At 38.1% G+C, this 27,803-nt stretch overlaps 2 protein-coding genes across 6 annotated transcripts in view; one reads left to right on the top strand and one right to left on the bottom strand.

Annotated features, from left to right (window-relative positions):
* Nucleotides 1-4,263: 4,263 nt before the first annotated feature.
* On the bottom strand, nt 4,264-22,457 carry LOC140160617 (sterol-4-alpha-carboxylate 3-dehydrogenase, decarboxylating-like). Of its 2 annotated transcripts, none has more exons than XM_072183865.1 (8): nt 22,338-22,457; nt 17,228-17,388; nt 13,836-13,909; nt 12,370-12,442; nt 11,071-11,199; nt 7,100-7,242; nt 5,719-5,821; nt 4,264-4,667 (listed from the first exon to the last, which is right to left on the bottom strand). In XM_072183865.1, exons 2-8 carry the CDS (start codon nt 17,381-17,383, stop codon nt 4,326-4,328), a joined length of 1,020 nt encoding a protein of 339 aa, XP_072039966.1. In that variant the 5' UTR covers nt 17,384-17,388; nt 22,338-22,457; the 3' UTR covers nt 4,264-4,325. The 2 variants fall into 2 exon arrangements, with proteins under 2 accessions (XP_072039966.1, XP_072039967.1); XM_072183866.1 differs by having other exon boundaries at nt 22,352-22,397.
* A 39-nt stretch (nt 22,458-22,496) lies between these two features.
* LOC140160615 (rho-related protein racA-like) overlaps nt 22,497-27,803 on the top strand; it is a 76,376-nt gene continuing 71,069 nt past the window's right edge. For 3 of the 4 annotated variants that reach the window (XM_072183861.1, XM_072183864.1, XM_072183862.1), the window contains exon 1: nt 22,500-22,668. The gene's annotated coding sequence lies outside the window, so the exon portion shown is untranslated. Of the gene's footprint in view, nt 22,669-27,803 lie in introns of all 4 variants that reach the window. The other variant, XM_072183863.1, reaches the window with a different exon arrangement.

Genomic DNA, 27,803 nt, shown 5'->3' on the forward strand with positions numbered 1-27,803 from the left:
CATGGTATACGCCATGAGGTCATCTGCTTTTAGACTGCCTCCACCAGTGGCCTACGCTGCGCTATAGTTCGGCACATAAAAAAGTAGAATTTTTGTCAGTTTTTGAGCTCAATACGCACGGTTCTTTCTCAATACGCAAGCTAACGACTATCATATCCTTTCAACACATATATTCAAGTGCAAGCATCAAAAGCGGCTTCTTTAGAACAACACAATTACATATTCATCATTTTCTACCCCTGTATCCAAAGATTTATCGTCTGAATATCAATCGTGCATAGCACATTCACGTGTATCGATTCCGGGTATTGATATTCTGTACAATGTAATTATTAACCAGGCAATGTCGGCGTGCCTCGCAGATTGCAACGTAGGCGTAGCCAGGACTTTCTCAGAAGGGGGCGGGGGTTAAAGGGACAAAGTAATTTTTAAGGGTTCAAAATTCACGAAAACCTCCTAAAAATACTTTGTGAACTTCTTTTGCCTCCTTGATCACCAATTCACCACGTAGATATTTTTCAATGCCAAAATTCGGCTTTTCAACTTTTTTTCATCCTCGAAGATTCCAACGTAGTAGTGTCGTAGCCAGGACTTTCTCAGAGAAGAGGGGGGGTGAAGGGAAAGGTAATTTTAAGGGTCAAAATTCACGAAAACTGCCTAAAATACTTTGTGAACTTTTTCTACCTCAATGATCACCAATTCACCACGTAGATATTTTTCATTGCCAAAATTCGGGTTTTTTTCAACTTGTTCATCCTCGAAGATTCTAAAGTAGGACCTACGTCGTATCCAGGACTTTCTCAGAAGGGGGGTGGGGGGGGATAGTGTAAGGTAATTTTTAAGGGGTGAAAATTCACGAAAACTACCTAAAATACTTTGTGAACTTCTTTTGCCTCCTTGATCACCAATTCACCACGTAGATATTTTTCATTGCCAACATTCGGCTTTTTCAACTTGTTTCATCCTCGAAGATTCCAACATAGTAGTGTCGTAGCCATGACTTTCTCAAAGGGGGTGGGGGTTAAAGGGGCAAGGTAATTTTTAAGGGGTCAAAATTCACGAAAACAGAACTTACAGCCTTGGTTTATTTATTTATTTATTATTTGAATTTGACTAAAGATATTGAAATAGGATATTGCCAATGACAAAAATATCATCCAGACAAGGTCATGAACATGTTTTGGGAACATTTTATATGACAAAAGAGCATAAAACAATACAAAAAATATATTTGTAAAAATATTTTTGCCAAACATTTTTGCAAAGTATTATCAACACTAATAAATAGCACTTGTTTGCAGCAAGTTTTCAAAACTGTTTTTAAATGTTATTAAAACGTTTGATACCCTTTATACAACCAGAAAATAAAATGTGTTATGGTTTTATGCAACTGTTCAAACATCCGTTTTTCTTTTGGTTTACCCCAAGCTCTCTTTGCCGATTGTGAGCTTATCAAGAAATAAAAAACAACAAGAAAGAAAAAAAAGAAAAACAAAACAAGTTTTATATTTCGTAGAATAATAATAACAAATGATGTATTTATTCAAAAATATATTATTACATTGGTCATTTGCAATATAATTTATTTAATACATTCTTTGGCATTTGTCTTTACTAATAAGACCTAATTCTTTCACCTTTGTACTTAAAGGAGTATTTTGTGATCCTAGCATCCTCTTGACATGATATTTTTCAGTAGATATCCACACAAAAAGCTGATTCCAAACGTTTTAGTTGATTCCAATTTTACGTTTGTGAGTTATGCATGAGTATGTGTATTACACTGTTCTATAGGCCACTGTTGTAATTTCGTTCTGGTACACCAAAATGTAATTCAAGTTTGACGATATTTTTGCTATAAGAATTAATCTGCAAGAAATATTTTGTAAATAAACATTATGTAGCTGTAGGTTTCCAGTGGTCTAGAAAAGTGAGGGGGGGGGGGGTGAGGCTGTGGATCACGAAATGCCCTTTTAATTTGCACTTATTTTAATAATTGGAATGTTGTAGACATTTTAACTAATATATCTTACCAAGTTGTGATTGGCATATTTGTATATAAAAAAAACCTGTTAAAACAACTCAACATTTCACCCCAATACTAGCCATTGCTCACAGCCTTGAGATGCTGTCCTTTCCAGTTACCAAATAAATACATAAATAACAATCTCTGTGTATTTTATCTAGCATCAATATGAGCTTCCAACAACACAGTAATCACACAAAAGATTTTTTCACGGTGGTGCCAATTTTCCAAATGCAGACGTTTTCAAGAGACATCTTCATTCTGGCTAAAAGCGAAGCCTATATTTTTCGACAAACTTTACAGAAAGCTCATGATTTGGGGTTAATTTATATAAAATGTTGACATTTTTAGCAAAATTTTGCTATTTTATACAGACAAAGCAGACCTTTTGTTCATATATACGCACTCTGCACCTCCTGACTGGTGATAAAAAGGGTTGGATCCGATACATGTTATAAAATGTGTTTTTTGTCCAAATAAAAATGGTGTTGCCATTTTCATTTGGTTTTTCATGTTAAAGTATGAATACACCTTGTCACAAAAATGATGAAATTTAAATCTGGACATTTGAAAAAAAAATCGGTCTACCACCCCCGCAAAACCTTTAAATAACACCTGTGTCTTTTTTTTGTGTGTGCAAAATTGCCGCAAAAAGTGGAAATTTACGTGATTTGGGGGTTTGCCCCTTACCCCCCTCCCTGTAGCGCCGCCACTGACCGCCACTGATGAGAAAAATCTCTTTTGATCAATTTGACATGGATCGATCTGGCATAAAAGATATAAAGATACAGTTGTCATAAACTTGGAAAATTGAATTTGTTAGTTGCAAGTTGAGAACAGTACTAGCTAATAGTTGAGAGGCCTAAAATTGCATATCGTAAACATTTTTGCAAAATCTGTACACTCAATTTCATCAAGCTCTGACCAATCACAAAGCAGTGGCGTAACTAGCGGGGGGCAGAGGGGGGCAACGTGCCCCGGGCACCACCCTTAGGGGGACGCCAAATTGACCAATTCAGCATCGATTCTGCGCTCCTCCAAGCGATGAAAGTCAAAATTTTCGCGCATTTCAGCACAAAATCACTTTGAAAGAACATTTTAAGGCCGATATTCAACTTCTAGTAACCAACATTAATTAGTGATAGGCCTTATTTGTCCAAACTTTTTCGCGCTCCCACGCAATTGTTTCAAAAATTGGGGTGGTGGTGGCATTATGTATCCTTCGCCCTGGGCGCCACAACCCCTAGCTACGCCACTGCCCGCGTCTAAGATATTCTTGGGTGGGGGGTAGGGGCGCCAATTTTGTTTCTTGCCCCGGACGCTACCAACCCTAGTTACGCCACTGTCTCAAAGAGGAAGGAATGACTTGCCTATGGTTTCTTGTGGGATATAAATCATGTACCAAACAATAATCATGACCTTTATTCCATTGCAGATAGCTTATATTATCTAAAGTTGATATAAATGTATAAAATAATAACTTATCAAAATTATCAATGTTTTACAAAACATCCATTGCAAATAAATCGAGGGGTCAGTGACACAAAGACATAACTCCATTTTGGCCATTCTGAGAAAAAGGAGTTTAAAGATAATAGTCCACATTGCCTTATGTAGTAAAGTCTATGTTTCACTGGCCATTGATTTCAATGGGGTGCTAAATGAGGTTACTTCTATGTGTTTATTGGAAAGTGATCATGTTTCTGAAAATGGAGGTACCTCTTTGTGTTACTGACCCCTCAAAATACTCAAAAGTGATTTATATTATTTCATATTCTCTTCTCATATGGAAATGACAGGTATAATAGTGTCTAACCAGCATTGGAAACTAGAGGCCAATCAGCAATAAATGTTGTTTAAAATAGGGGAATCATTGGTTAGAAAAGTTTGGCAATAGGGTGTCATTTAGTAGCAAATTTGTTAAAAAAGGTCATTGGGTAGCAAATTTGCTGATATAAGATAATTTGAAAGTTTCTGCATTATTTTGAGGCATTGTGATTCATTGGGTAGTTGAACCTTAAAAACAGGAGGCCATTGGGTAGTACTTGGGAAGAAAAAGGGTCATCGGGTATGTTCAACTTAAAAAGGGGTTTTATTTACAGGCACATGCCCTGTCACTTCCACATGGGAGTGCCCCTGGCATATTTCATGGAGATAAAAATCAAAATTTTAAGCTTTAAAAGCAGAATTATGAATACATTAGAAATTACTAATGTTCAATTTTTTATCAAGCACAAATGAATGCACTTTAATGAAATTCAAATAATTTCAAGGACTTCAAAACCCTTGATTTATCTTATCATGAGCCTGACTTTTTATTTCGTAAATGACTAAAATGCTCCACAGTTAGTTGTATTCCTTCACTCAAGCTAATCAAAGGCTTGTACCCCATCTCTTTCTTTGCCCTTTCACAGCTATAGTAATGATAGGTACCAGCCAAAGCAACCCTCATTGGAGTAAACGTTGACTGGATGGAAACAAACGGACTCAGAATGTAACCAATCAGCTGCACCAACATAGCTATGTAATAGATTAAGTAATACGGGATGTGATACTTGGGTGGGTCGTAGTCCAGTCCCACCAAGATGCGAGACATGAAAGTCCAGAATGGGATTGGTTCGTCGTTGGTGATGTGATAGGCCTGTGCAAAATGAAAAATAAATAAAAATTTACATAAAAATGTGTCACACTGATGGAAGTTGTTTCCACTTGTTGGTTTTTTTCCACTAGTTGTTTTTTAATTTAGGTTATCAATCCTCTCCACACTATTTTTTTTTTAATTCAACAATTTCAGAATTGGCTATTTTTATGACCATATTTGGAATCAGCATGAAAAATACATTGATATGAGTACAAACAAGGCCAGTATTTGTTCAGTGGTTCTGGAGATGTTCTGGAGATAAGCTTTAATATTTTTAGAAAATATCTCAAAACCTATGGCCAGCATATAAAGCATTTACCGTATTTCCTCCAATAGTCGCTCCCCTTCAAATAAACGCCCCCAGCAGTTTTTGTGATGTAAATAACACTCAAACTATCATCCCCCTCTGAACAAAACGCCCAATTTTACATGTTTTTGACTGCAATACTATGAATTTCACCTGAAAAGTTCATCAAAACAGTGCATGAAATCTCATAACACTTCACTTACATTTTCAATGGCCGCAACTGAGTAGCCATCAGAGTCTGCTCGTAAACCCGGAAGTGAACCGGAAGTCATTGATCCTAAGTTCATAGTTCGTCATTTCAGCGCGAGCTTAGCTAATGATTTTAACGGGAATTATCATTCTAAAAATTACCTCTAATAAACACCCCCTTTAAAAAATGCAACACCCCTGGGGCGTTTAATTGAGGGAATATGGTATCTTTATTGGCCAATTGTGAACATTTACAGAAACCAACTGTTTTGTACGAAATATTATATTTATAAATATATATTCTACATTGTCCCTTTTCAGAACGTTACACAACTGAATATCATAAAAACATGGCAGTAAAATTCAAAAACTACAGGTCTGCACATTGTTGTATGTTCACATTTTGAATAATAAAGCATTTTTTATGAAAGCACAATTGCCAAAATATTCCTTACACCAGGAATTGATACATAGACCTCACACACCAGAGTCAAATACCATAACCACTGGGCCAAGCTGCTCTCACATGCTGCTGTGTTTTGTAACACCACTTACCTTGCCACAAACGGAAGATCCTTTCCCCAGTTTTTGAGCAGCTAATATATGACCATGGACTACATTCTTCACATAGGTAAAATCAACCAGGTTATTTCCATCTCTGCAAAAACAATACAAAATTTAATATATAAGTTTCATCATATAAATTGTAATATAGACTAAGATTTACTAAAATAAAATAATCACATCACAAGATGTGATTCCTTTATAGAAGATCGACTGCATCTCCAAACATTTTTAACATTAAAGCCGTATTATAACATTTCCATAATTGTATTTTTTTGATATAAAATGTTAGCTTTCACTGTCAGATATGTCCTCTTTTAATTTGGGCCAAACAGGCAATACAAAGAAAATCGCTATTTAATACCAGCGCCAATGCGAGCCACGATCATTTGAACGTGAATCGTGTTGGTTCTTTTGAAATGTCACGACTGCTTGCAAACCATGTACATACGGTGTTATGCACATTGTGTACGCGTTCGACTAATATTTCCATCGAAATAATAAACCGTCTTATTAAGATGGTTTATTCAAAATCTCGATTTTGACAAAAGTACAGCACCACAATTAAGTCTTGCTTTTTACAGGGTATGTAAGTACATAACACAATCGTGAAAAAAACAGAATTTTGAAAAATATTGTAGGCGTCATCCTCAGCAAATGTTATGATATATGGCTTTAAATACCAAATGGGGTAGATTAAATCATATGCTCTTCCCCATCTGACTCATTAGCTCAGTTGGTACAGCATTGGCCTGCTGATCATGATCCGATGGTCCCATGTTCAAATCCTGAATGGTCAATTTTTTTACTTAGTGTCATTTATATATGGAGACTTGTGATAAAACCCATTTCTCATGATTCAAACCTACATGTATTGTAATAACTATAATCAAATACTTAAAAGTATTTCTTGGCCAAACAGGAACATGCGCGTTGCGTCCATGTAGTGTACTAAGCTTGTACACAGTGTAAGGTGCATGTATACTTTCTTCTGTACCGCGCTATATTCGCATGTGTTTACAGCGGAGCCACTAGCTGTAGTGTTGTGCGCCTGTAACTCAATTAGGCGATTAACCAATCACGTACCAGTAGTTAAACACAGCTTGTATGAAATCATAACCTTTGACCTAAATCAGCACTCGATATAAACACGATATTAGAAACATATTACCGCATCATTTGACCGTCATTATATCTGGCGTTTCATCTTATTATGAGGTCCCCAACGATCTTTCACTAGCGTTCACAGTACAGTGTTCCAGTTTGGCCAAGAAATATTTGATTTGATTATAGTTTGAACCTCTTTTGAAAATGTTTTTTAAAAGACATTTATATTGCGCCTCTTCGGATTAAGTACCGGTGTAATATTTACCCGATCATAAACTTCATTTTGCCAGCTTTAGCTGTCTCCACGGTGATAGGTACTAGTTGGGGATCTCTTGGTCCAAATATACCATGTGGTCGAATAGCTGCCGTGTAGAAATCGTCTGCTGGATTGTTAGCTTCTAGTACAACCTGTGTAGATATGGAAAACTTAACACTATAATTGGAAATTTACTGAAACCTGGATGCTATTGGTAATACTTATGTAGTTTTACTGAAACCAAGATGTTCTTGGTAATACTAAGGGCTCATATTGAAATTTCCTTACACAGGAAGGTGTGCGCCATCCTGCAGCTTTCCTGTGCTAGCCTTCTTTTGTTAAAATCCTGGGCAGGGTGTATCACTTATGCATATAATCCATCCGTTTTATGACCGAGCTTTCCTGAGGCGCACGCTTAGCGAGGGGAATCCTGCCTTCTTTCTGTGTGAAAACGTGGTAGGGTATTTCAATATGAGCCCTAATGCAGTTTTACTGAAATCTGTGTGGTCTTGGTAATCCTAAGTAATATAGTTTTTCTAAAACCTGGGTGCTCTTGATAAGACTTAAGGCATGATAACACAAATCGGCCTCACCAAGGTGGGGCCACCCTCACTCTGGCCTTACTCAACATATTTTCTCGGACCACATTGCAGAAATGGCCTGACTTGGCCTCACTCTGATTATAATGGGACCAGAGTAAGGCCAGGCCCTATAATCGGAGTGAGGCCAGGCCCACTAGTATGAGGCCGATTTGTGCTCTCACGCTCTCTGTGCTCTTGGTAATGCTAATGTAGTTTTACTAAAACCTGGGTGCTCTTGGTAATGCTAATGTAGTCTTACTAAAACTTGGGTGCTCTTGGTAATGCTAATGTAGTTTTACTGAAACCTGGGTGCTCTTGGTAATGCTAATATACTTTTACTGAAACCTGTGTGTTATTGGTAATACCTATGTAGTTTTACTGAAACCTGGGTGCTCTTGGCAATGCTAATGCAGTTTTCCTGAAACCTGGGTGCTCTTGGTATAGTAATACTAATTAGGGGTTCATTCATATATTTTCATGACTAAACGGTTGTTTATGCCCGAGGGGCCGCTCCCCGTTCATACATACCAGAACATTTTGTGATTCTTATTTCATCAAAATAATGACAAAAGATAACAAGGAACATCATAAAAAACGATGAATTTCCTTCGTTTCTTTACCCCGAGATCGCACATCCGGGCCACCGGGCATAAACGCTGTTTATGCCCGGCTCTCGACCAATCACGCGCGCCGTTATATAGCGAGTATGTATGAATGCAGTTTTACTGAAACCTGTGTGCACTTTGTAATGCTAATGTAGTTTTACTGAAACCTGTGTGCTCTTTGTAATACTAATGTAGTTTTACTGAAACCTGAGTGCTCTTGGTAATACTAATGCAGTTTTACTGAAACCAGGGTGCTCTTGGTAATACTAATGCAGTTTTACTAAACCCTGGGTGCTCTTGGTAATGCTAATGTAGTTTTACTGAAACCAGGGTGCTCTTGGTAATACTAATGCAGTTTTACTAAACCCTGGGTGCTCTTGGTAATACTAATGCAGTTTTACTGAAACCAGGGTGCTCTTGGTAATACTAATGCAGTTTTACTAAACCCAGGGTGCTCTTGGTAATACTAATGTAGTTTTACTAAAACCTGTGTGCTCTTGGTAATACTAATGTAGTTTTACTGAAACCTGGGTGCTCCTGGTAATGCTAATGTAGTTTTACTAAAACCTGGGTGCTCTTGGTAATGCTAATGTAGTTTTACTAAAACCAGGGTGCTCTTGGTAATGCTAATGCAGTTTTACTAAACCCTGGGTGCTCTTGGTAATACTAATGTAGTTTTACTGAAACCTGTGTGCTCTTGGTAATACTAATGTAGTTTTACTAAAACCTGGGTGCTCTTGGTAATGCTAATGTAGTTTTACTGAAACCAGGGTGCTCTTGGTAATGCTAATGCAGTTTTACTAAAACCTGGGTGCTCTTGGTAATGCTAATGTAGTTTTACTAAAACCTGGGTGCTCTTGGTAATGCTAATGTAGTTTTACTAAAACCTGGGTGCTCTTGGTAATGCTAATGTAGTTTTACTGAAACCAGGGTGCTCTTGGTAATGCTAATGCTTTTACTAAAACCTGGGTGCTCTTGGTAATGCTAATGTAGTTTTACTGAAACCTGGGTGCTCTTGGTAATGCTAATGTGGTTTTACTGAGACATGGGTGCTCTTGGTAATACTAATGTAGTTTTACTGAAACCTGTGTGCTCTTTGTAATACTAATGTAGTTTTACTGAAACCTGAGTGCTCTTGGTAATGCTAATGTAGTTTTACTGAAACCAGGGTGCTCTTGGTAATGCTAATGCAGTTTTACTAAAACCTGGGTGCTCTTGGTAATGCTAATGTAGTTTTACTGAAACCTGGGTGCTCTTGGTAATGCTAATGTGGTTTTACTGAGACATGGGTGCTCTTGGTAATACTAATGTAGTTTTACTGAAACCTGTGTGCTCTTTGTAATACTAATGTAGTTTTACTGAAACCTGGGTGCTCTTGGTAATACTAATGTAGTTTTACTGAAACCTGGGTGCTCTTGGTAATGCTAATGTAGTTTTACTGAAACCTGGGTGCACTTTGTAATGCTAATGTAGTTTTACTGAAACCTGCGTGCTCTTTGTAATGCTAATGTAGTTTTACTGAAACCTGGGTGCTCTTGGTAATACTAATGTAGTTTCACTGAAACCTGTGTGCTCTTTGTAATGCTAATGTACTTTTACTGAAACCTGGGTGCTCTTGGTAATACTAATGTAGTTTTACTGAAACCTGGGTGCTCTTGGTAATGCTAATGTAGTTTTACTGAAACCTGGGTGCTCTTGGTAATACTAATGTAGTTTTACTAAAACCTGTGGTGCTCTTGGTAATGCTAATGTAGTTTTACTGAAACCTGGGTGCTCTTTGTAATGCTAATGTAGTTTTACTGAAACCTGTGTGCTCTTTGTAATGCTAATGTAGTTTTACTGAAACCTGGGTGCTCTTGGTAATACTAATGTAGTTTTACTAAAACCTGGGTGCTCTTGGTAATGCTAATGTAGTTTTACTGAAACCTGGGTGCACTTTGTAATGCTAATGTAGTTTTACTGAAACCTGTGTGCTCTTTGTAATACTAATGTATTTTACTGAAACCTGGGTGCTCTTGGTAATACTAATGTAGTTTTACTAAACCCTGGGTGCACTTCGTAATACTAATGCAGTTTTACTGAAACCTGGGTGCCCTTGGTAATGCTAATGTAGTTTTACTAAAACCTGGGTGCTCTTGGTAATGCTAATGTAGTTTTACTGAAACCTGGGTGCTTTGTAATGCTAATGTAGTTTTACTGAAACCTGTGTGCTCTTTGTAATACTAATGTAGTTTTACTGAAACCTGGGTGCTCTTGGTAATACTAATGTAGTTTTACTAAAACCTGGGTGCTCTTGGTAATGCCAATGCAGTTTTACTAAACCCTGGGTGCACTTTGTAATACTAATGCAGTTTTACTGAAACCTGGGTGCCCTTGGTAATGCTAATGCAGTTTTACTAAACCCTGGGTGCTCTTGGTAATGCTAATGCAGTTTTACTAAACCCTGGGTGCTCTTGGTAATGCTAATGTAGTTTTACTGAAACCTGGGTGATCTTGGTAATACTCATACTGAAATCTGCGTGCTCTTTGTAATACCAATGCAGTTTTACTGAAACCTGCCTGGGTGCTCTTGGTAATGCTAATGTAGTTTTACCAAAACCTGGGTGCTCTTGGTAATGCTGATGTAGTATTTTGTGTGCTTGGTAATACTCATGTAGCTTTTACCAAATCTTATGCACTCTTGGTAATACCAATGTAGCTTTCCTGTATCCTGCATACATAGCACACCTTTAAACATGGGCATCACAGGGATACCCATGGCTAATAGAACATTATGATACATCCAGACACATACCGTTTCCTGTAGTGCTTTGGTCTCTGTGTAGTAATCAATAGGTCTATAAGCATATGGCAAATCTTCTGTTCCATTCTTGATGTCAACACCTTCATATATCACACTGGCACTGCTAGTTAACACAAGTTTCTGAAAAAGGAAAGGAAAAAAAAAATATTACAACATTAACAGTTGGAAAACTTCATCTTTGAAGCATCCCTTTATTTAAATTGCTTGATTCATAATGATTTTCTTCATCTTGCTGACATTTTTGGTAGACTTTGAAATATGTGCACCCCCTTAAACAGATTCAGAGTTAGAGTTAGGATATACGGTTACAAATTTAGGGTTAGGAGATTAGGATTAGGGCTAGGAATATGGTTGGGGGATGGTTATAACTATTCTGAAATTGCTCTACATGTTCATCTGGTAAATATTTGATACCACGAGGTATTATAGTCTGTGCTATAAGAAAAAAATATTAAAAAATCCTGACCAACCGACCAAACTTCTGGAAGTGGACAGGCAAACAATTTATTTTTTTGGCCTAACTCTAACAAACCTTTATTTCATATACATGTACTAATACCACATAGCCAATCTTATTGTACATTAGACATAGCAATCCTTATTTTTCGACATACATGTAACCTTGAACAGAGCGGTCACACTGAATAATTTGTATACACATGCATTCAACGACCCGATCTATTGCAGTACCCATCCGCTGACAAAGTACACATTTAACAGACGACCAGCAGTCAGTGGTAGCGCCATGGGGGGCATGGGGTAAATGCCCCAGTAAGAACTCTTACCCCCTGTTTCCCCAGTAAAACCCCAAAATTAAGAAAATTTCCACTTTTTGCAGCAATTTTACTAAAATTTGTTGATTTTGCCCCCCCTGAAATTCACTTTGCCCACTCAATGCCCCCCCACCCCCGCAAAAAAAAATTCCTGGTGCCGCCACTGCCAGCAGTACATATTTTGATCTTTTCCATTAAATCACAATCGCATTGTGGGACAGTTTTTTGCAGTTTTGGGATTGGTTGCACTCTGACCTATCAGGAAAATTATTTCTTTTTTTGCGTACAAAATATGATTTAAAATGTTTTACTAGGATAATAAAATTGAAAAACAGGGTTACTTCATAAACAAATTATCAAACTATTTTTAATAATAACATTACTACAATAATAAATGAATCAATAATAATTCAAGCAATTTCCTCCAATAGGTCAGAGTTCAAAGTGTACCAAAACTGCCAAAACAATCCCACAATGCTTTAGATATTTGTAATGCTGATGTCACTTTATTCCTTACCCTGACTCCAGCTGCTTTGCATGTTGCGACAACATTCTTGGTACCCTCATAATTCACTCTATAAAACAGATCCCTGAAGAGCACAAACAAAAACAGATTGCAAGTCAAAGAGATATTGTACGATTTGCTGAGGAAACTACAAAAATCAAGGCTTTGTGCGCTGTAGTCAGGCCCGTACGCAGGATTTCATTTGGGGGGTGCTGATTTTGAAAAAGTGAACTTTTTTTCCAAGGGGGGCAATTTTGTGAAAAGCGGAAAAAATTTGGACCTTTTTTGTCCAAAAAAGTGTAAAAACCCCAATTTTTTTTGCTCGCTATGCTCGTAAATTCCGAAATTTTGGGACTTTTTGTATACTTTTCCAAATTTGGGGGGTGCGCGTCGCCAGATTTATATAGTGCCTTTTTCCAGATCTTGAAGGATTCAAAGTGCTGTAATTTTGCTGCCATGGTGAAATGTGAATCATCACAATCAGATTGCATCAACTAGGCCAGTTGTAGCCGAACCTGGCGCAGACCTATCCGCACTTAGATTGTAACATCCACCAGTTATCTGTGCAGCTCCACAAATATATCCCGGAGAAAACATGCAAGAGCGAGCATGGAATCGGGATAAACCAAATGCATATAGTCCTTGGGTATGACCAGGGCTTGAACCTGGGACCTCAGTGGTGCAAGGCGAGGGAACTACCGCTTGCTGCGCCAACTCGCTCTCCCTATGTACTATGTAGTAACTATAATTCTGACACAAATAAGCTAGACACTGGATGTCAAGAGAGACCAATCTTAATAATTTATGCCTATGTGTTTGATGATCCAATAGGGAACACTATCTCAAATATAGATTGGACATATTCATATTTTGTCAACATTACGTTTTGTTACCTGGAGAGATTTGATCATGTCTCACCTCCTTTTTCCACCAAATTGACGGTCATAACTCTTGTAGTGAGGGATCAACATTTAAAGGCCGCTATAAATATCTGGAAAATACATTAAATTGGGAGCTGCACAAAGTTTGGTGGTAAAGAGGTGAACATTGACTTGATTATATTTTAAGCCTACTTAATTAAGTTTGCCTGGTCAACTGGATCCCTCTTTAACCACAAATTGCCTCCGCCAAAACTCACATCCTGGGAACTAAATACCACACGAGGTCATTTTATGTAACTCATTGACCAATGTGTGTCATATACTGCCTCTAGCTACAATGACAGCATGGTGATCGGGTTGAACTCATCGACAGATACCAACCTCAGGAGGAAATTCAATTTTTAATTAATTCTCTTCAGGTAGTAAAACGTAATGAATATTTCTGAAAAGAAAATATGGTTTTTAAAGGACATTTCCCCCATTTAGCAACCATTTTTGAGTGACTTCAGGCAATTTTACAGATTTTTGTGGTCCTCTCTTCGACGAAGTCTCTCTAATTCAATGGCTAGCCCTATTAGACATTAATGCATCACTTACTTGTTATTACTGGATGGAGGAGGAGAGGCACAGTGGAAAACAACATCTACACCTTCAAAGGATGGCAACAGATCCTGCAAGAAATTAAGTCAAATTTATTTAATGAAAATTACATAAAAATATATATTTCTAAAATATATTCCAATATATTCTGTCTATACAAAGGTTCAGATGAATGTTAATAAATGGTTGGTATTAAGCAGTCTTCACTTATCTTCAGCCTCATTCTGCACTCTGGCCTTTGCCTGTGACTTGACCTCTGCACCAAGTCCCATGCAGTATAGCTAACCGGGATAGCTGATAGCTGCATGCATATCAGCCAGGGGGGGGGGGGCACATGCCCTGGGCGCCACCCATAGGGGGTGCCGAATTGGCCAATTCAGCATCCATTATGTGCCCCTCCAAGCGATGAATGTCAAAATTTTCGTGTGCTAGCTTCACACGCATTTAGGCACAAAATCATATTGAAAGATCAATTTAAAGGGGCATTTCGTGATCCACAGCCTCATCCCCCCACTTTTCTCAAAAAAAGTTGAGATTTTTATATCACTGGAAACCTCTGGCTACATAATGTTTATTAGGGTGCATCTATAGCCCCCATAGTTTGCATTATTTTTGTCCATAGCCTTAACATGTTCCACTTGTCCCAAAACTAATTCCTACCAAATTTTATTTAATTCAGAGTTTGTCTTATGGGGCCACCACAGGCTTGAAGTCCGAAAATGGGCTTGTCCATTGAAACGTGTAGTAAAGTGAACTTTGCACTCTAAAAACACACTAATATCCTATATAATGCATGTAATGTATAAATGGAAAGAAGAGGGCCATATGAAACTTAACTTTAATACTCTGCTGTGGGATTTGTTTCTTGGATATTCAGATGAGGGTCAAAGGTCAATAGAGTTTAATGTCAGCAAAAGTCAAAGGTCAACCAAATAAGGTTAAAGGTCATCAATAACCATATAAATGAGCAAAGTAATACTGCATGTTGTGTAAATCATTGGTCTTTTTTTATCAGTCCTTCCAATAAGAAATGACATTCAGAGCAAAGTAATACTGCATGTTGTGTAAATCATTGGTCTTTTTTTATCAGTCCTTCCAATAAGATCTTGATGATGATCAGGGATTCCACACCTAGGAAGTTATGATGCAGTAATGTCAGCTAAATTCAAGCAACCTGGAGATTTCCACAAAGCCAGGTTGGCAAAGCTACTTTACTCAGTAAAAATCTGTTTGCTTGAAGCCCAGATTTCACAGCTGCCACAAGGTACCATATAAACAGCCACTCATCAAGTGCCGAAAGTGAGAGAATTTGTTATCTTCGCCACTCTGATCTACAGTTCGTGGTGGTTGACCTGCACTTCAGCTGCTGATACCCCATGGCATGACCTCAATCTGTTTCACAAGTTGCTCATGTATGAGACTGTGAATCCAGCCATATCTTCAAGAGCAATTAAAGCTTTGAAGCATCACCTATGGTACTTGACAGGAGAGATGGTGCCCCTTGCACTGTTTAGTGATATAGTGCCCACAGATGAGCGACGTGCAATTGCTGATAAACTCCTTGCAGTTAAACCTGCAGTAGACATCTTAGCACCTAATGTAGCGGATTGGATTAGCCTTTGAGAAGCCTGCAGAGTCTCCAACCAACATCACCGCTGCAACATCTCTTGGAGACTTGGGCAATGAGGACTCATGGTTTACTATATCCACGTCTTGCAAATAAACACTGACTTTCTCACTGAAGATGTTGATACACGGTCAAATTCTCCAGCATATCAAGAATCCTTTGCCAACATTGGAGCCATCAATGTTATCAACGACTGTGCAGAACGCAGTGTAAAGCTTAGTGCGGACTTCTTGGATGCAGCAAGAATGGAAAAGCACTACCAAAATACACTACAAGTTCAAACTAAGCCGCAAGAACGAACCAAATCTCCGAAAGCACAAATCTAACACTGATGATTAAAACCAGACTCCTCATGAGCACTTAACTTCTTAATGAATGTAATAGTGGGTGCTGAAAATAGCATTTTAAGATTGTAAAACTCTTTTCCGTAAGGCAGCTATTACTTGATACAGCAATGAAGACTGCAAACATAGCTGCCATTTACAAAAAAAATATGCAAATGCTTTGGAAATGGTCCAAAATATATTAAATTGATGCACTTAGCAATATTGAGAATACGGCAGCTATAATAAACCACACAAAGTATATGAATCAAAATAGCTGCCTTATGAAATTGTGGTATAGCTTATCATAAATGTTCTGATGGCCGGTGGCCCCATAGGACGAGGTCCGATTTTGATGAAATTTTGTGTGAGGTATTTATTTTGATAGTGGAACACACTTATGCTATGGACAAAAATCAGGGTTAACATTTTAAAAATAGGGGGGCTATAGATGCACCCTAATGTTTATGTACAAAATATTTCTTGCAGATTAATTCATTTTGCAAAGATATCGTGAAATTTGTCTGGTGCACCAGAACGAAATTACAACGCAATGTCTATGGAGCAGTGTAATACACATAATCATGCATAACTCAAAACGCAATATCGGAATCAACTGAAATTTTGGGAATAGGCTTTTTTCGTGGATATGTACTGAAAAATGTCATAAAAAGAGGATGCTAGGATCACGAAACACTCCTTTAAGACCGATATTGAACTTAATTATGACCAAAATTAATTATGGTAGCTTTCGTGCGCAATTGTTTCAAGAATAAAGGGCACCATTACATGTATCCTTAGCTACGCCACTGACTCCCCCCGAAAAAAAATCCTGGCTATGCCACATATATTATTGTTGGAAGAATTGCGTGACTTAACATTTTAAATTATTTCATTATGTGTATATTCCTGTATAAGCATACAAGTTACGAACGTTTTGAGCATCTCAGATCAAGCTCATTTTGAGTGAGTTTTAAAAGTAAGAAAAAAAGAGATATAAAAAAACATTCTGAATTGAATTTTAAAATCTTTAAGGGGGTACTACACCCCTGACCAATTGTGTGCCTATTTTTGCATTTTTCTCAAAATTATAGGGCATTGGTGACAAGTAAGATATGTATATTATAGGGGCAAGGACTACAACTACGGTACTGAAAATTCAGCAACTCAAAGCAAGTAGTTATTGATTTATTGATCAAATATTGGTTTTCCCTCATTTTTGACTGTAACTCCACAACTGTTGTCTGTGCTGAAATGAAATTTCCAGTGCAGTAGTTGCAGTCCTTGCCCCTATAATATACATATCTTACTTGTCCCCAATGCGCTATAATTTTTCAGAAAAATGCAAAAATAGGCACAAAATTGGGCAGGGGTGTAGTACCCCCTTAAGTGCCGAGACATACTATTTTTTTAAACTTTGAAACAGAACAAGAACCTACCTGTTTCAAACAGAGATTCCCTGTAAAGAACTTGACCTTGTCATTCTCAAAGGTTGTTTTCATGTCAAACACATTGACCTCATAGCCCTTCTCTAGCAGATCCTCAACCAGGTGTCTTCCAAGAAAACCACATCCACCTATCACTGTACACTTCATCTTTGCTGTATGGGGGAGGGGGTGATGAAAATAAAAATATCAATGCTTTATTGATTTATAATTACTCTTGGACCATATGATCTGGTCGCGTAATTAACATATCCTGAATGATCACGTGGAGTGAAATTCAATTATGGAAAAACCAACACAGCTCGGCCAGACGGCCACATACAGAAGTTAATTTTAAGTTTGTCATTACATTTGTACTTATAGGGCTCATATTGAAATACCCTACCACGTTTTCACACAGAAAGAAGGCAGGATTTCCCTCGCTAAGCGCGCGCCTCAGGAAAGCTCGGTCATAAAACGGATGGATTATATGCATCAGTGATACACCCTGCCCAGGATTTTAACAAAGAAGGCTAGCACAGGAAAGCTGCAGGATGGCGCACACCTTCCTGTGTAAGGGAATTTCAATATGAGCCCTTAGCGGTACATGTATATCAAGTAAGTAAAATAACTTCCACTCTGCAGAATTACAAACTTGTTTGAATCCACTGGCTATTTGCGATCGAAATGTACTCAACACCAATGACAGTCAGTAGCCATCAACAACAACATTTGAATCGACAACTTGTTTTCACTTGACCGTTAGTCGCATCATCAACCGGAAGTGACGTGGCACACTGACCCACAGAATAGGGGGTATAATCCACTGATATCATGATATCCTTCGTGACTAAACTCAGTGTGCATCAGTTATTTGGAGGGCATTGTGAAAAATCTAAACATTTTACCTTTGGAACCGAGGAATATCAGGGCTGTCAACTCTCACGCATTGGCCGTGAGTCTCACGCATTGGGGCACTTTCTCACGGTCTCACGCCAAGGTAGTATAATCTCACGCCTAGGTAGTAAATCTCATGCAAAATGAGTAAAATCTCACGCATCGTCATGAATAATTTGTTACTCCTACCCCCCCGCTTTTCACTGTCTCGAGCGCCGTGGCTCAAATAATCATGGTACAAAATGAACATTGAGTCGGCAAATCCTGCACGCCTCAGTCTCACGCCAAGCAATTCCAAAAAGTTGACAGCCCTGGGAATATTCCGAGGTCCAAAGCAAAATGTTAAAATTTTTCACAGTCAGTGACGAAGCGCCATAGGGGCATGGGGGGCATGGGGGCATGTAGTTCCAGTAACTGTAACCATAGACTCTCAGGTCCGTAGATGTCATTATGTTTATGATAAAGACTGAAGCAGGTGGATGTCAGTTCATAAGAGCAATGTCTGGGATTATAGATCACAATATTTCAATCGATGGGGAGAGATGAGGTACGTCCAACCAGGTCCGACCGGACCGAGTCTCCTACACAGGTTACGCTCCCTGTGGAGGGGCGGAACCATACTGGCTGATGTGGCGACCGGGTGAGATCTACACTCTTTGCCCTCTGATACGACGTCTATCCTTGTCTCTTGACATCCAGATCTGTAGGTCAGGAAGATATTTAATATCCCGAATTTATAATATGCCTACCATCAGTTCCACCGTATAACCGATTTGCTAGAGAATATTTGTTACCATGTTTAATAAATTTGTATTAATCGTATAATAAAATGTGGCCAAATGTATATTTGTGTACATATATAGTGTGTGGATCCACTCTTCTACGGACTTGGCTACTAAGGGGTGGTGCAATAATTATGTGTACCCGGGGGGGTGAATTTTCAAAATGGTCTGCCAAAATCGCTTGCTTCCCTTTGGCCGTGCTAAAAACCTTTGCCCCCCCTTCGACGTGCCAAAAACCTTTGCCCCCCTTTTGACGTGCCAAAAAATCTTTGCCCCCCCCCCTTACACATGCAAGATTTTTGGGAACCCGAATTTAAAACCTTAAATTGTCCTACATATAATGCGAGCGCAGCGAGCAGGAAATTTTGCATATTTGAACATGTTCGTAACGCTTTCCTATGCCTTTTAGGGCGTAATATAGAAACGGTGCCCAAAATATCTGTGCCAAAAATTGCTTGCCCCCCTTCGACCTGCCAAAATCACTTGACCCCCCTTTCGACCTGCCAAAAAATGCTTGCCCCTCCCCCTTTTGGCCTGCCAAAAATCTTTGCCCCCTATAATTCACCCCGGGGTACACATAATTATTGCACCACCCCTAAGCATGTCGGGAAGGATATGGCGGTATGCTGACCTGGGTCAATATGTTCAGGGCAGATGAGGTCCGACTACGACCAATTGCCTACGACCTTGTGTGCGATCATGTGTGACAGGCAATTCCCGATAATAATAGAGGCCCATAGAGGTTCCCTGACTGAAGTCATATAGATAATTTTTACATCTTCCCTTTCCAAATTCGATCAGGCTAAAACAGGATAACCAATAACAAATGTGGGTATCACAATCTGTGCAAATATGCTAGTGCGCAATCGAAAAACAGCAGCCAGCAGGCATGCAATTTATTTGACGCACAATATGGTGCTCGCGGAGGTTACTAATATTTAATTTTGAACAATTACCAGTACGCATTTTGCGGTCAATTGTGAGATATTAATGACCTCAATTTGTGTTTGTGTTCACAAATAACTAAATGTGATTGGAGTCATATTCCATATCAACTCAACCAATTTTCAGAAAAGGTTGGCTGATGGTCACCCTCTCAGATTTTGTTTAAAATCACTTTAATATCATAGCCCTATGGGCCAAAGAAACACATATCAAATATGGTATATGACTCAACTCCTTGTCTGATTTTAAACTGATCAGATATTGACTTAGTCTTGCCAGCAAGAGTCCGGGGCACTGCCAATACAAGGTGATGGTGGACACCATGCTCATGTATGGACTTTCAAAATGGACCCTAAACAAGTAATTATCCTTCGATCTTAGAATAACCTAAACAAGTATTTTGTCATGTTTTTCCCACCCTAAACAAGTATTTTCAAATCAAGTCTGAAATCACACCCTTTTCAAGTAAGCCTTCATTAATGTTTTGCATATATATGTTCTTAGCAATTATATATTGCCCTAAAGTGCCAACACATTTGCTCACATCATCAAATTCAAAATAATTGAGTAAATGTTCTGCTTTAAATAAATGATTAGTGGATAAACCCGGGTAGTTGGGGATAATTATGTCTCAAATGTTTTATTTTCATGATTAGTAAAATACCCTTTGCACGCATCCAAGCTGTTGTAAAAGTATACCCTTTTTTCCCGATTTTGGCCATTTTGACACCCTCGGCTTTGCACTGTACGCGCGTACATCGCCCGTCCGTGAAAAACTACCCTTTTTACGCGTTTTTGTACATGAGCCTGGTGTCCACCTTGTAATGGCAGTGCCTCACTTCGGGGGCAAGGGTCTATGGTTACAGTTACTCTCGGGAACTAATATTGACTTGAACAATCAGAACATGTTGAATAAAAAAAAATACAGGTTTTCTCTATTTTTAGAAACTTAATCTCTTGCCCTTGACATTACATGTAGTAAAATTATTAATTAACCTGTTGTCAGCCACTGTACCAATGTATGCATTGCAGACCTAATTCTGCTATACGGTAGTACATGTATAACATCTACATCTAAAGAAATACTGGACAGGACCAATTGGTATCGACGTCCAGACTCTGGTGGCATCACAAATGTCTAAAAACAACTCAACTGAGGGTGCATAATCCAAAGGTGCGCATAAAAACAGTGACTGGTGCAGAGTGGCTTAGTTTGATGAGGCTGGGGGTCGAATCCATTGGCTCGCCTGTGTACAGCTGAGCTGAGTGTGTCTGTATGTAGCTCCAGACCTTGGTGTTGAACAATTTGCTTGATGTTGACTCATGGATGATGGATGCAGGAAGTATGTTCCACTGGGTGATGGTACGGGGGTAGAAGCTATACTTGTGAGTCATGGTTCTGGCACCGTGGTTGATGTATTGGTTTGGTCTTTGGCTACGGGTTTCTGCCCTGTCAGGAATATCATCAACAGATATAAACTTCTCGGGGATGGAGAGTGGAAGATCACCTAGTTCACCACGTAAACTTATGGCTCAAAATTCGGACCGCTCGCCAATAAGTTTACTGCTTTCTATGTTTTGAAATTTGTTGACGTTTTAACGATCCCCGATTCCCGGTCGCTTATTTTAGCCGTGTCACGTCACATGCATGACGCTGGTGGGTACCAACCAAAAAAAAAAAAAAAAAAAACCTCGATCGCCGATAACGATGTGATATGGGACTTACATGTACATAGGATTACACAGAGATATTTCTTGCCAAAATTTGACCATTTCTAGGCAAGTTGGACCTACTTTGTCTGCGTTATATGAAAAAGGACAGTCTTAAGTAAGTATAAGTGCAACGCTTTTGATGTTTTGATGTTTTGGGAGACTGGGAGGGTTCAGAACAAAAAATGATGGAGCCTATTCTTGACTGTGTAATATTCCTTCAACCAGTTGCCGTGCGGTAACAGTCTTATACGATGGACAGATAGTATCAGTTTGTGAATGAGGACATCGTATAAGAGTTAATCTTGTGCAGCATGGTCAGACGTGTTGCTGTTCTTCTGTCTTGAAGTGAAGGCCAATTCAGCTCCTGAAGCATATCGGACACGCTGGCCTTCCGTTGGTAATTCCCTTTCACAAAGCGGGCCGCTTTCCTCTGGACTGACAAGGGCTGAAATGTGCTTCTTGTGATAGGGGTCCCATGCTGAACACGAATACTCCAAGATCGGTCTTACTAGAGAAGTGTATGCCTGCTGCTTGATATTCTCTGGACATTTGTGGAGGTTGCGTTGAAGGAAGTTGAGTGATTTCCTGGCTTTGCCTGTGATGTTGTTTATGTTCTGATTGATTCCACATGGATGTCTATGATATAATATCATCATCTGTTCATGTGTTCAATTCATACTCATGATGCTGCCCAGAATATATTTATGCCCAGGCCCCAGCCAGGGCACAGACAGAGCTTTATTGAAGGCATAATTAAAACAAACAAGAGCACTGGAACGAAGACCTACCTATTAAAATCTACCCAATTTGTCTACCAGTCAGTCAACATAGAAGAAGGTGCATGATCGTGATGGTGCGATTTGTTATCAATTTGTAAACAAAACCACGTTGGAATCTGGGCTGTCCGTAGTGGGTGAAAGGTTGCGCTATTCTCAGCCCAATTTCGCCAAATAAAAACTCGGAAGAAAACATACACACAAATTTAGTGTGAAATTGTAATGTTTTTTCCACTTCCACAAATATGAAAACATGTGTAAATCATACAAGCGGTTGAAGGCAACAGTTTCAGTCACAAATCAGTGCCGTTAGAAAAGCTTTTTGAAATAACCAGTGCAGCATGTAAGTAAGCTTAAAAATAATATCTGTCCACTGCACTGCGCAGTGATACTACCACTAGTACAGACCTGCAACAGCCAAAGTCCCCGTTCATTGTTATGTATGCTGTGAATTCTCGAATATTCATGAGGGCAGATTGTTCAATCGTGCCGTGTCTAACAATCATGCCAGCATTGCGCGGCCTTCATACGCGATGGACCGCTATGCCTTCGCGATTCACGTGATGTGGTTGTGCATAGCAGTTTTGCCCATCGCATTTCATGGAACAATCGGCCCTCATTATCGGGTGATGTGGAAACTTTGACTGTTTATATATGTTTATCTTCTTCGTCCATGACATTGTCATGTAATTGTTTGTTGAAGGAATCCAGGAACTTTTAGGTGGTTGGCCACATCACAGGTTTGACACCTGACCAGTTCAGTTTGGGGCGGCGCTGTGAATTCACAGACTCCTCTGTATTCACAGACCCGTCGGTTAAATCACATACCCAGGGTCTGTGATTTCATATGACATACTTTTCACTTGTTTCAATTTTGGCAGCAAATAAAGATGAGCTTTTAGTTTTAATTTATGGTGCATACAATTCTATCTGTGCAATTTTTTTAAAGCAGATTAAAATGACACTATAAAGCACAATCATCCGAAAAAACTTGAAGCATAACTTTGTTCACTGTTTTTAAGATATTAATATGTTGTTGTGTGCATGTACATTTAACCATAAACAATTGCACGTAAGCACCTTAAAACAAAACTATGGATTGGTAGCTAAAAATGCAGTATTGTTGCTCGAGCAGTCTAGCCACGAATTTGCTCACTGATGAGCTTCACATACGAGACTAGAGACCATATCATTCAAAATCTAGTCTGATTCGCTGAAGCATGACACCGTGTAAAGTAATGGTAGTTCAGATATAAAGGGGTAAAATGTTTCAGTTCAAAATATGTTGAATTGTAAAAAATTTGAACATATTTTGGGACACCCTGTATTCCGAGATTACCAAACAGCTGTGATTTTTTTTCTTCCAAAGTCAGTAGGCTCCCCCTAACCTGTAACCAAATCAATGTTGTTTACTTTCAGTTAATAACTGCAAGTAATAAGCAATGCATTAAGTGACCCATTTTTTATTTGGATGTTTTTATTCCACCCTGTATAACTTCAAGGTCACCCTGTACAATGAGTTGAAATGTGTATATATTTAAATTGCTTTTGCCTTCAGCTTTCCAAAAATGTATACTTTTGCTAGTTTAGGGTTGATTGTTGTGGAGATATTCTAATTTGAAACTTGATTGGTGTAAAAATTCATAATATTTGTGATGTAACGCTAAGGGTGGCGAGTTCAAAACACATGGCCATTTTGGAAAATTGAAATATCGTCAAAATTCTTCTTTTTTTTTTTTGGCATCTTTGTTAGTAGCATCTATGTACAGTACTAACTACTAACAAAGTAACACAGCCTGCTACTGCCTGTCTAATTAACTGTTACGTTCTCTGCCGGCTTATCTTCTTAATAAAACTATGAAATCACACCATCAGGCGAAGTTTTACCATAATTCTTAGACTAGTTAGAGTCCTTTTATTCCTCTCTCTCTTTTCTCCCATTCCATAGTTTTACGACATCACGGTCGGACATTACATTCAAAAGTGAATTACAATAATAAAATACATTCAGCAATCATGGCGCTTCACGCAAATCTGCAGACATAGCGCTACGCCACAGCATACTAGTTTGAGCGCATATTGCAATTAATCGCGCATTGATAACATTACCACATGACACTCCCCTTTAACTCCTATATGATTGTGTCAATCATCTCAAAATGCACATTTAAATCGCAAGTTAAATTTACATCTTTTGTGTGCATAAATATAATTTCATGCATACATTTGTTTTTAATGCACGGTTTAATTCAATTTATAAAATAGCCTCCAAACGTACATTTGCCATAGATACAAATAAAATTTATGTGATAAATTTCTTCTCCAATGATAATCTCACACAAGTTTCCATCTCTCCAGAACATAATGAATTAAGTTATACATGTCCATGTTTATGGAAATGTCGCTTGACTAATTGCGCACTATAGCTGCAATACCAAACGCTTGTCCAGAAATTTAAATTCATAATGAAATCCTGATCAATACGCACATTTTGTGATAAAATCTTATTTTAAACACAACAGTTTTTTGACGACCATATTATATTACTTTATCCCTTCATTTCAATTTTTAAAGAAATGTCGACTGATTGACTTATGCACTACTGCTGCAATCCCAAACGCTTGCATCGCTTATTACAACAATCCAATAAAAGTCTTACACACATTTTTGTACTCTGGCTGGAGTTTTTGCATGTGAAATAATGCACACATTTGTCCATGTGCATGATAATACTAAATTATAACAATATAATGTTTCATTGCTGTTTATCTTTGTTTTTAAACGCAATTATGCTTTACACAACAAAACATTTTTGAATGCCACAAAGATTGACGTGCATTATGTAAGCTTAGGCCTACATTTCTACTACGCATGATGTATACAACATTTAATTTTGATATGTGCATACACATTTCGTTGTATGCGTATTTTTCATTTGTGCACGACATTTGCAATATTTATAATACTTGCTTCACTATCGCACCATCCTCGTTTAAATTTTATAATATATTACTGATCATTTTCATCTGTGAAAAGATAAACATCTCTTGATTTCTTCAAGTAAAAAGGCCAACAGTCAAAATATCATACCAAATGTCTGGTCATTTAGCAAGGAATCCAAGCAGGCTAGAACCTGAAGACAGCCTCTCGTAATCCATTTTCCACATCAATCTGCCACACCGATGCGTAGATCATGTAGACAACACTGCTGCCACTGTCATGAAAACACGATTCACCCGTCTTTTTCCAGAAGAACACAAATCAGCAATATATTCCAACGATGAAAATGCAATGTGCATCAAATCTCACAATTCTGGTATTTGAACGGAATTGATGATGATACAGTCACGAAGCTATCTGCTTTCTTCTCTTTCTTCTGTAGCGAAGCTTATACATGTATCTCATCTGTGACGCTTCTTATTTCTTCTTGTCCGCTTCCAAAAGTAAAACAACAATTTACAGTTCTGCGAACTTCATGCGTCCTCTTCTTTCTTCTTATGGCTAGCTCACTGAAGGTTTCTTCTTCAAAGCTGAACTAGTCTTTACCGACTTTGATATTGTCTTTGTCGATTTTCAAGTTTCTTTTTTCGAAAACTTTGTTAATGTTTTCTTTGGCGATTTTCCAGTTTCTTTCTTCGAAAACTTCGTTGATGTTTTCTTGGTGATTTCTTTGAGTCTTTCTTAGGCTATTTCTTGGAAATGGCGCACCTGTAGATTTACTTTTTCCGCTGCCACCATGTTACGTTCACTAGCACTGCCGGCTTATCTTCTTAATAAAACTATGAAATCACACAATTATCACACCATCAGGCGAAGTTTTACCATAATTCTTAGACTAGTTAGAGTCCTTTTATTCCTCTCTCCATCCTCTCTCCTCTTTTCTCCCATTCCATAGTTTTACGACATCACGGTCGGACATTTCATTCAAAAGTGAATTACAATAATAAAATACATTCAAGCAATCATGGCGCTACGCAAATCTGCGGGATATAGCGCCACGCGCCACAGTTTAGTTTGAGCGCATATTGCAATTAATCGCGCATTGATAACATTACCACATGACATTAACTTAGACATCCAGTTTTTGTTACTTATTTGAAAAAATATCCACTTTCAAAGAAAGTCATGAAAGAAAAGTGTTAAATTTGCTGAGACCTACATGTAACAGGATTTTTAGTGTTTCCAAAGCATTGAGTGAGAGTTTACCTGAAATTCTATTGAAATTGGAAGGTTTTTCTCAACACTTCCGGTAGAAGTTGGGTACCATTATTTTGGAAGGTCTCATTATACAGATTTAGAGGTATGATGATTTTGGATAGTGAATAGTAAATTAATTATACTCCTCACCAAAAACTTGTGTTCAAAATTATTCAGTTCACAAAATGCAGACAGTGTTTCTGATTGGCATATTTATTCTTAGTGTATTAACTCATTGATCCCAGCTGTCCCTCAGCCAATTACAACAATTTGGCGCGGTATTTGAATCTTCTTCTGTGCATGCTTGTGGCTTGGCCTAAATACAAATTGTATGCCCTATGAATGCTCTGATGTTATAATCCACAATACACTCCAGACGCATAGTAACTTGCCCTGTTATAATGCATCAACTACTGTGACATCTTTTGAGTTATTGGGAATTAGTAAATCTATTATTATATTGCATCAATGATAAGGAACAAAGAAAAAGGGTGGTATCACTGATCAATATGCATTATAATGTTCAAACACCCCTTACTGTAAATAGATTAGCCCATCTAAAGTTTCAAGTCATTAGGAATATTCGCCTGGACCCAGATATCTTGCTGTAAATCGGTCAAAATTGAATAAAAGTAGACAAGGAAAATTTCTGTTAGGTCTGACAGTGTTTAGCAACTTTTCTTTCATGACTTTTTGCCAAAGTCAAAACTTTTCGAAATAAATACTAAAACCGGGTGTCTAAGTTAATTGGACAGGCAGTAGTGGTTAAGCTGAAAGCCGGTTACACAAAACTGTAATAATATAGACATGTGTATTTTTATAAAAAGGAGATAAATTAGCTACATGTATTTGAATAGGGTTTTAAGCTCAATTTTAATACTGCTGTTTCCTCCTTTTTTGCCAAATCTTTCATTGTAAAATTATACCTAATGACAATTTTAATGAATTACTAAATCCTTCGCTTTTAAGCTATTTATAAATTTATACACAATCTTTATTTTTTTACACTTTTGCTGGGATCACTAAATGGACATTTAAACACAAACTGTGTACAAAACCTTTCTTTACATAATTTGAAAGGGAAACTTGTTAAAAGAGTTATGTTTTACAGAGGTGGGTAGAAAGTTATTATAGGTTCAACTCCAAGCTATTTTTTTTCTTTTCTTTTTGTCATGTCATAGGCCTAGTTTCAGTTTGTAACTCAACCAAATACTGATTAAATTGAGACTTTGGTTAATACTAGTCTCAGGATTAAAGAACATGTCATGTTACAGGATTAGT

The sequence above is a fragment of the Amphiura filiformis genome, chromosome 9 (genome assembly GCF_039555335.1).
Source record: "Amphiura filiformis chromosome 9, Afil_fr2py, whole genome shotgun sequence".
In the NCBI taxonomy this organism is placed as follows: Eukaryota; Metazoa; Echinodermata; class Ophiuroidea; order Amphilepidida; family Amphiuridae; genus Amphiura; species Amphiura filiformis.

Bases quoted from the DNA above. Each gene is read 5' to 3' on its own strand.
- LOC140160617 (XM_072183865.1), bottom strand. From the start codon at position 17,383: ATGAAGTGTACAGTGATAGGTGGATGTGGTTTTCTTGGAAGACACCTG. The intron at 11,200-12,369 runs GTAAGGAATAAA...TTCCTTTTTCAG, and splicing joins GCAAAGCAGCTGGAGTCAGG to AAACTTGTGTTAACTAGCAG. The intron at 7,243-11,070 runs GTATGTGTCTGG...ATATCTACACAG, and splicing joins CCAAAGCACTACAGGAAACG to GTTGTACTAGAAGCTAACAA.